General features: G+C 46.6%; 1 protein-coding gene across 6 annotated transcripts in view; it reads right to left on the reverse strand.

The window, feature by feature from the left end:
• Positions 1-9,806, reverse strand: part of GPR107 (G protein-coupled receptor 107) — a 91,190-nt gene extending 81,384 nt beyond the window's left edge. For 4 of the 6 annotated variants that reach the window (XM_055270704.2, XM_055270702.2, XM_055270703.2 and 1 more), the window contains exon 1: positions 6,405-6,585. In XM_055270704.2, coding sequence (XP_055126679.1) covers positions 6,405-6,545 — 141 coding nt within the window. In that variant the 5' untranslated portion in view covers positions 6,546-6,585. Of the gene's footprint in view, positions 1-6,404 lie in introns of all 6 variants that reach the window. The other 2 variants (XM_055270705.2, XM_055270706.2) reach the window with 2 other exon arrangements.
• Between the last annotated feature and the right edge of the window lie 400 nt (positions 9,807-10,206).

Genomic DNA, 10,206 nt, shown 5'->3' on the forward strand with positions numbered 1-10,206 from the left:
ACTCCAGCCTGGGCAACAAGAGCAAAACTCTGTCTCAAAAAAAAAAAAAAAAAAGAATCAAACCTGAGCATAATGAAGCCTCTGGATCCAATCACCAACTTACAGAAAACACAAAGGTTAAACCTACATATTTAACTATATCACAAGGAAACAACCAGCAAAATCTAGCGTGAGTGACTAGGAGGAGTGTGATCCTCTATATTAAGAGACTTAAAAAACATATTAACTGATCACACAGGGCATGGTGGCTCATGCCTATAATCCCAGCACTTTGGGAGGCCAAGGCAGGCGGATCACAAGGTCAGGAGTTTGAGACCAGCCTGGCCGATATGGTGAAACTCTGTCTCTACTAAAAATACAAAAATTAGCCGGGGGTGGTGGTGGGCGCCTGTAGTCCCAGCTACTTGGGAGGCTGAGGCAGCAGAATTGCTTGGACCCGGGAAGCGGGGGTTGCAGTGAGCCAAGATTGCGCCACTGCACTCCAGCCTGGGGGACAGGATGAGACTCTGTGCCCCCCCCACCTCCCCTCCAAATAAAACTTATTTACTGATCACGCCGGGCCTGGTGGCTCACGTCTGTAATCCTATCACTTTGGGAAGCCAAGGAGGGTAAATCACCTGAGGTCAGGAGTTTGAGACCAGACTGACCAATATGGTGAAACTCCGTCTCTACTAAAAATAAAAAAATTAGCCGGGTATGGTGGCAGGTGCCTGTAATCCCAACTACTCAGGAGGTCAAGGCAGGAGAATCACTTGAACCCGGGAGGCAGAGGTTGCAGTGAGCCGAGATTATGCCATGGCATTCCAGCCTGGGCAACAAGAGCAAACTCCATCTCAAAAAAAAAAAAAAAAAAAGACGTATTAACTGATCACAGTATGAGGATGTGACTTAGATCCTGATTTTTCAAAACTTTTTCAATCCATTTATGACCAATGAAAATTTGAATCTGATTTGACATTATATGATACTAAGGATTTTTTTGTTATAATAGCATTGTAGCCATATTCTTAAAAGAGCTCTTTTTTTATAGGTAATATCAAAATATTTATCAATGAAATGATGCAATGCCTTTGATTTGCTTTATTTATTTATTTATTTTTTTTGAGATGGGAGTCTCACTCCTTCGCACAGGCTGGAATGCAGTGGCACAATCTCAGCTCACAGCAACCTCCACCTCCTGCGTTAAAGTGATTCTCCCGCCTCAGCCTCCCTAGTAGCTTGGATTGCAGGCGCCCGCCACCGCACTTGGCTAATTTTTGTATTTTTAGTAGAGACAGGGTTTTACCATGTTGGCCAGGCTGATCACGAACTCCTGATCTCAGGTGATCCACCTGCCTTGGCCTCCCAAAGTGCGGGGATTACAGGCATGAGCCACCACACCCAGCCAATATGCTTTAAAATAATATAGGAAGACAATGACAAATGCTGATAACACTGTGAAGAAAGGGAACTCTCATAAATTGCTAGTGGGATGTAAAATGGTAGAGCCACTTTGGAAAATAGTTTGGCAGTTTCTTAAAAAGTTAAACATAAATCTATCATATGACCCAGCAATTCTACTCCACTCCTGGATATCATCCAAGAGAAATGAAAACATATGGCCCCACAAAGCCTTGCAATGTGAACGTTTATGGCACCATCATTCATAATGGCCAAACAGTGGAAACAGCCTGAACATCCATCGACTGGTGAACTGCTAAGCAAAAGAAGATGTGTCCACGCGCTGGAAGACCATTCAACAGTAAAAAGGAATGAATTACTGACACATGGCACAAAATGAATGAAGTTCAAAAAAGAAAGAAAGAAAGATGGGTACAAAAGCCTACCTATCGGCCAGGCGCAGTGGCTCACATCTGTGATCCCAGAACTTTGGGAGGCCGAGGCGGGCGGACTGCTTGAGGCCAGGAGTTCGAGACAAGCCTGGCCGACATGGCAAAACGCTGTCTCTACTAAAAATACAAAAATTAGCTGAGCGTAGTGGCGGGTGCCTGTAATCTCAGCTACTCAGAAGGCTGAGGCAGGAGAATCGCTTGAACCTGGGAGGTAGAGGTTGCAGTGAGCCAAGATAACGCCATTGCACTCCAGCCTGGGCAACAGTCCAAGACTCTGTCTCAGAAAAAAAAAAAAAAAAAAAGCCTATCTATCCTGTGATTCCACTTACATTAAACATCCAGAAAGGGCAGGTTTATAGAAACAGAAAGTAGATTAGTGGCTGCCTGGGACTAGTGGTGGGAATGGGAATTGATTCTAAACCAACACAAGGGATCTCACAAGGGGACAGAAACGTTCTGTGGCTAGATTGTGGTCATGGCTGTACAACTCAGTAAACTTACTAATAATCATTGCATTATACAGTTAAAATGGGTGATCTTATGGTATGTAAATTATACCTCAATAAAGTTGTTCTTAAAAGGCAAGGAGTATTTCCTGCTGACAGGTCTTTAAAAAAATAAAAATAATAAACAGCCAGGAGCGGTGGCTCACGCCTGTAATCCCAGCACTTTGGGAGGCCAAGGCAGGTGGATCACCTGAGGTTAGGAGTTCAAGACTAGCCTGATGAATATGGCAAAACCCCATCTCTACTAAAAATAGAAAAATTAGCCAGGTGCGGTGGCGCATGCCTATAATTCCAGCTACTTGGGAGGCTGAGGGACGAGAATCGCTTGAACCGGGAGGCAGAGGTTGCTGTAAGCAGAGATCGCGCCATTGCATTCCAGCCTGGGTGACAGACCAAAACTCCGTCTCAAAAAAAGAAAAAAGAATAATAATAAACAAAAAGGCAAGGAATATAGGGAAAGGTCAAAAGAGATGGAATGTGAGAAGACCGGGAAAGCCAGAAGAATGGTGGAAAATGTAGCATGGAATAAGAGAACAAAAATATAAGAGGACTCATTTCTAATTTTAAAAATAATAAAAAATAAGAACCAGAAATTGATGTATGTGGGGTGAGGCAGAATTAGCCATGTGTTGATGGTTATTGAGGGTGACAGGCACATGGGAGTTCATTATACTATTCTATCTACTTTAGTATATTGGAAATTCTCCACAATAAAAAGGTTGTTTTGCTTTGTCTTTTTTTTTTTGAAGAAATAGGGTCTCATTCTGTCCCCCAGGCTGGAGCCATTATAGCTCACTACAGCTTCTGACTCCTGGGCTCATGGGATACTGCCACCTCAGCCTCCCTGGTAGCTGGGACTATAGGTATGCACCACCATGTCTGGCTAATTTTTGTTGCTGTTGTTGAGATGGGGTCTTGCTCTGTCGCCCAGGCTGGAGTGTAGTGTCGCCATCATAGCTCACTGCAGCCTCCAACTCTTGGCCTCAAATGAGCCTCCCTAAGTGCTAAGGTTACAGGTGTGAGCTACCAGGCGCAGCCAGGTTTTAAGAGATCAATGCACACTCCTGGTACTCAGTGACCTCTTCATGTTATCCTTGCCATTATGGGTCTCTAATCTGATCAAGTATCCTATTTCACTCAGTCTCAAGCAAAACAGACAATCTAAAGTTGCTGCTCTGACAGGTTCTCTTCAAACGATTTCCATTTCCTTGGGAAGAACTCAGAACAAGCTTGTCCAGGATGCATGCGGCCCAGGACGGCTTTGAATGCAGCCCAACACAAATTTGTGAACTTTCTTTTTTTTTTTTTTTTTTTTTTTTGAGAAGGAGTCTCGCTCTGTCACTCAGACTGGAGTGCAATGGCGTGATCTTGGCTCACTGCAAGCTCCGACTCCTGGGTTCATGCCATTCTCCTGCCTCAGCCTCCCGAGTAGCTGGGACCACCGGCACCTGCCACCACACCCGGCTAATTTTGTGTATTTTTAGTAGAGACGGGGTTTCACCGTGTTAGCCAGGATAGTCTCGATCTCCTGACCTTGTGATCCGCCCACCTCAGCCTCCCAAAGTGCTGGGATTACAGGTGTGAGCCACTGCGCCCAGCCAAATTTGTAAACTTTCTTAAAACATTATGAGATTTTTTTGCAATTTTTTTTAAGCTTATCAGCTATGGTTACTGTTAGTCTATTTTATGTGTGACCCAAAACAATTTTTCATCTTCCAATGTGGCCCTGGGAGGCCAAAAGATTGGACACCCCGACTTCGGATGTTTATTTTATTTATTTATTCATTTTGAGACGGAGTCTTGCTCTGTCGCCCAGGCTGGAGTACGGGGGCTCAGTCTCGGCTCACTGCAACTTCCTACTCCTGGGTTCAAGCGATTCTCCTGCCTCAGCCCCCCAAGTAGCTGGGATTACAGACACCTACCACCACGCCTGGCTAATTTTTGTATTTTTAGTAGAGATGTGATTTCACAATGTTGGCCAGGCTGGTCTCAAACTCCACCCACCTCAGCCTCTGAAAGTGGTGGGATTACAGGCGTGAGCCACCGTGCCCGGCCAAGTTTTGTCTACATTTCTACATGCACTTTTCTGGAGAGAGGTTCTATAGCTCTCAACAGATTCTCAAAAAGAGTCAAAATTCACTTGCCCCACCCCCACCCCTGTGATTGAACCATTTTAATCAGGATAATTTTTACTTACAAACAACAAAAGTTGTTACCAAAAAGTATGGTTGTATGGATCTAGTCAGGCTTGCATTTATTTATTTATTTATTTATTTATTTGAGATAGAGTATAGTTCTTTCGCCCAGACTGGAGTGCAGTGGCACAACGATCTCCGCTCACTGCAATCTCAGCCTCCTGGGTTCAAGCAATTACCCTGTCTCAGCCTCCCAAGTAGCTGGGACTACAGGCATGTGCCACCACGCCAGTCTAATATTTGTATTTTTAGTAGAGAGGGGTTTCGCCATGTTGGCCAGGCTGGTCTCGAACTCCTGACCTCAGGTGATCCGCCCACCTCGGCCTCCCAAAGTGCTAGGACTATAGGCGTGAGCCACCGCGCCCAGTCAAGCCAGGCTTTTAATTTCATTCTGTATTCTTTAAGTTCTACATTAACAAAATACAATGCTTCATAGTTTGCTAAAACAATGTGTTTTTACAAGACAAATTTCTACAGTCTGTTGCCCAGGCTGGAGTGCAGCGGCGGGATCTTGGCTCACTGCAAGCTCCGCCTCCCGGGTTCAGGCCATTCTCCTGCCTCAGCCTCCCAAGCAGCTGGGACCTCCCGAGTAGCTGGCGCCCGCCTCCACGCCTGGCTAATTTTTTTTTTTTATTTTTAGTAGAGACAGGGTTTCACCGTGCTAGCCAGGATGGTCTCGATCTCCTGACCTCGTGATCTGCCTGCCTCGGCCTCCCAAAGTGCTGGGATTACAGGCGTAAGCCACCGCGCCCCGCCTACAGTTCCACTTCTTAGAAGACCGTATGATATGAAAATAATGTACAAGAGTTTAGGTCATAACAATTTACTTTTCTATGTCTCTAATTTTGTTTATATATTTTGAGAAAGGGTCTTGCTCTGTTCCTCAGGCTGGAGTGCAATGAGTAATCACGGCTCACTGCAGTCTCAACCTCCTAGGCTCAAGTGATCCTCCAGCCTCAGCCTCCCCAGAAGCTGCAGGCGTGTGCCACCACACCTGGTTAATTTTTAATTTTTTGTAGAGACAGGTTTGGGGAGGAGGTCCTTACCATATTGACTAGGCTGGTCTCGAACTCCTGGGCTCAAACAATCCTCCTGCATAGGCCTCCCAGTGTTGGGATTACAGGCATGAGCCACGGCACCTGGACAATTTCCCAGATATAACAAACTGCTGAACCACCTTATGGTGCGTTTCAGCCTTAGAGGTCTTTTCTCTGCTAGTTACAAAGCAAGATCCAGGGTATCCTTCTAGGTTTATCAAAAGTCTCTCTTCCCTAGACAATGGCTGGATAGAGGAAGAAAAAGCAGGCCCTTTGATTAGAAACACATCTTAATGGGGGCTTTACATTCTCAGTCACGTGTTTTAAGCAAGATTTGAAATTCCTTCTGAAGAGTCTCGCTCCAGAGAGCGCCCTAAACCAAAATGGGAAACTGAGGATAAGGTTCCAAGTACCTTCAAACCGCCGGTACAGTACAAGGACACGGAAGAGTGGAGACCGCGGACAAGGAAAGCCAGCATAAAAGCTGGAGGGGAGAAAGGAGAAAGGCGATCGGGCTGCCCTGAGTGAGAAATTCAGGCAAGCCAGCAGGGATTTAAGAGCAGCCTCCCGAGTCCGTGGGGGCAACGCCACAGTTCAGCCCCTTCCCCTCCCTCAGCTCGAGTCTTCCCGCCCCGTGCCGGTCAGCCCGAGGACCCCAGCGCCGCCCAGACCCGCCTTCCCCACAGACCCCGCCCCTGTCAGAGAAAGGCCGCGGCGGCCAGGGGCAAAGAGGTGGTCCAGTGGCTCAGAGGTCCCCAATGCGCCAAAGTTGCCCTAAAACCCGGGGGAGTGGCCTCGGCCTCCGCCCCCCGGCCCGGCGTTGCCGAGCTTTACCTTGAGTGCCAGGTGATGGACGCGGCCCAGGCCAGGCTCGGCCAGCAACTGCAGCAAACCCAGCATCGGGAGCAGCCGGAGGCCCGCGGCCAGCCTAAGACCGCTGGAGGCGGAGGAGCAGACGGTCGCCAGAACGGCCATGTTTGTTCCAGCATCACCAGCCGCTTCCTCTCCCGCCCACTTCCGGGGTTAAAGGGCGCAGCCGCCGGAAGGGCCCCGGGAGCGGGGCTCGGCTGCTAGCTGCGCTGAGCCTGTGGTCGTTTTCCTGGAGATTGCGACCTAGGAAGTCGTCGAGGAACCTGTGCTGCCCACCTTGGGGCCCTTCGATTGGCCTCTCTTGTGCAGACTTTCAGTTTAGCCGAAGGAGATGAAGCCAACCTCTTGGCGGTTGCCATAACAACGGTGGCCGAACCAGACCAGCCCGGGCCGCACCTCCGCCTCGCTGAGCTTTGGAAGCGACCTTGGGCTCCGGGGACCCCTGACCTCAGGGTCGGGGGATAAGCTGTGTCAGCCGCACGGTGTCTGGCCACTGATTGAACTGATTTCACTGAGCGTTGACTCGGAGGAAAGTATCTAAAAATTCCCGACTCGCCGTAGGGGTCCTGTGGTTTTTTTCTAGGCGCTTCACACTCAAATACAGGCGAAATGGTTGCAATAATACGATTTATTGAGCCCTTATGAGGCAATTCGTTAGGCCTTTTGCTGTATTTAATTTTTGGAACAATTTGATCTAGGAGGTAGGTATTATTATTCCTACTTTACAGGTAAGCAAACTGAGGTTCTGAGAAATAAGTCATTTGCTCCAGGTTGAGCTGGGAATCACACGGAAGCTCTTAACTCCTGTGTTCTGTTGCCTCATTCTATTTCATCCAACCCCGAGTCTGGGTCTTAACATTTTTCTCTTAATTCTGTATGGAAACTTTCTTTGCTTGTTTTAGAAATTATAGGAACTTCTTTTTTTTTGAGACAGAGTCTAGCTCTTGTCACCCAGGTTTGGAGTGCAATGGCATGATCTCAGCTCACTGCAACCTCCATCTTCCGGGTTCAAGCGATTCGCCTGCCTCAGCCTCCGGAGTAACTAGAATTACAGGCCTGCGCCACCACGCTCGGCTAATTTTTGTATTTTTGGTAGACATGGGGTTTCACCATTTTGACCAGGCTGGTCTCAAACTCCTGACCTCAAGTGATCCTTCCGCCTCGGCCTCCCAAAGTGCTGGGATTACAGGCGTGAGCCACTGCGCCGAGCCTGCTTTGGAGTACTTTTTATCTTTTAAAGTTAAGTGTCATCTTTGAAAATCTCTGGTTTTAAATTTGAATATAATACTGTACTAAAAACGAAATGAGGCCTGGCAGGGTGATTCGCGCCTGAATCCCAGCACTTTGGAAGGCCGAGGCGGGCGGATCACTTGAAAGTCAGTTGTTCAGGACCAGCCTGGGCAACATGGCAAAACCTCATCTCTACTAAAAATACAAAAATTAGCGGGGCATCACGGCCGCGCGCCTGTAGTCCCAGCTACTGGGGAGGCTGAGGCAGGAGAATCACTTGAACCTGGGAGGCAGAGGTTTCAGTAAGCCAAGATCACGCCGCTGCACTCCAGCATGGGTGACAGAGTGAGACTCTGTCTCAATAAAAAAATAAGAATCTGAATCCCATTTAATAATACAATAGCGATGAAACATTAAAATAGTTTTAAATAGGAGACTTTTGTCTTAGTTTCTGGACAACAGTTCTATAAGGGCTTAAAACTGGGTTCATAGGATTCATTGCTTCTCTATACTTGGATATTATCATGTGACCTACATAGGGTCATACCAGTGCTGTCTGTCCAGGAGTTTCAGAGGATATATCCTCTCACATACTTGAAAGCTGTATTGTACCAGTCATTATTTTGGAATTGAGAGGAATAATAATGAGGGAAAACTGACTACAAAGACATTGTGAAGCATTTTCTCTACAGTTACTTCTTAAATTCTGAGAAAACTGCTGCCTTGACAATTACATTTAGCCACGTGATTTCATAGTTTCAAGAAAAGATTATTTGCATAATCATGATGCTGTAACTGGAAACAGACAGGTTGAGTAACAGAACAAGTTATGCCTGCTTCTCCTGGCAACATTTTCAAAGGGACGTTACACTTTAAGGTATTGACTGAAAAAGCCTGCAGGGGCTGGAAAGACTGATGTCCTAAACTTGGCTTTTAGCCTTACTCTCTTAGTCAAGTACATTTTATTTTTCTATTTTCTCTCCTTTTTTTTTTTTTTGAGACAGAGACACTCTGTTGCCCAGGACTGAGTACAGTGGTGTGATATCTGTTCACTGCAGTCTCCACCTCCCAGGTTCAAGGGATTCTCATGCCTCAGCCTCCCTAGCTGGGACCACAGGTGTGCGCCAGTATGCTCAGCTAATTTTTGTATTTTTGCTAGAGACGGGCTTTCACCATGTTGGCCAGGCTGGTCTTGAACTCCTGGCCTCGAGTGATCTGCTCACCTCGGCTTCCCAAAGTGCTGGATTACAGGCGTAAGCCACCCTGCCTGGCCTATTTTCTTAACTTTTCAGGATCAGCTTAAGGTTGCTACTAGAATGTGTAGTGTTGAATCTAGTGCTATTATTATTAAATAATTATTTGGCATCGGTTTAGACATTTCCAGAACTCTTTTAAGTAATTAATGTGTTAATAGTCTCCAGTTTAATAAAGTATAATTGCCATTTGTTTTTCTTATCAAAAGACTTGATAGGCCTGGCTGGTGTCTCATGCCTGTAATCCTAGCACTTTGGGAGGCCAAGGCTGGTGAATAACTTGAGTGCGGGAGTTTGCGACCAGCCTGGGCAACATGGTGAAACACCTTCTCTACAAAAAAATACAAAAATTAGGCCAGGTGCGGTGGCTCATGCCTGCAATCCCAGCACTTTGGGAGGCTGAGGTCAGTGGATCACCTAAAGCCAGGAGTCTGAGACCAGCCTGGCTAACATGGCAAAACCGCATCTCTACTAAAAATACAAAAATTAGCCAGGCATGGTGGCGCATGCCTGTAATCCCAGCTACTCAGGAGGCTGAGACAGGAGAATCGCTTGAATTTGGGAAGCGGAGGTTACAGTGAGCCCAGATTGTACTATTGCACTCCAGCCTGTGTGACAGAGCGAGATTCTGTCTCAAAGAAATTAGCGAGCATGATTGCACCAATTCACTCCGGCCTGTGCGACAGAGCAAGACTCTGTCTCAAAAAAAAAAATACAAAAATACAAAAATTAGCGGACATGGTGACACGCACCTGTAGTCCCAGCTACTTAGGAGGCAGAGAGGTGGTAGGATCGCTTGAGCCCAGGAGTCAACACTGGAGTAAGCCATGACACTCATCCAGCTTGGGTGACAGAGCAAGACCTTGTCAAAAAAAAAAAAAAAAAAAAAGAGTTGATTGATATTGCAAACCAAAAGCCTCTGTTAAGACAGTATAGGAAACTAGTGGTCAAGTTGGGGCCTAGCAATACATTCAGAAGTCAAATGCTACTTTTTGTTCTTTGACTTGAAAGACCATTTCTTCCAGGATTGCAGCTAAAGTTTTCATGCATTTCTTGGGGTATCAGGAATGCCGTCAAGTGCATCTTTTTGCAGAAAGTGATCATGGGAAAGCCAGGCTCTGACACACTTTGAATCCTGTGGATTGGAGAGGAACTTCAAAATTACTCCTCAACCTGACGACCCTAGTGTATAACTTGCTCAGCCACAGGACAGGCGGTTTTTCTTTTTCTTTTTTTTTTTTTTTTTTGAGGTGGAGTCTTGCTCTGTCGCCCAGGCTGGAGTG

This window comes from Symphalangus syndactylus, chromosome 3 (genome assembly GCF_028878055.3).
Source record: "Symphalangus syndactylus isolate Jambi chromosome 3, NHGRI_mSymSyn1-v2.1_pri, whole genome shotgun sequence".
NCBI classification, from domain to species: domain Eukaryota; kingdom Metazoa; phylum Chordata; class Mammalia; order Primates; family Hylobatidae; genus Symphalangus; species Symphalangus syndactylus.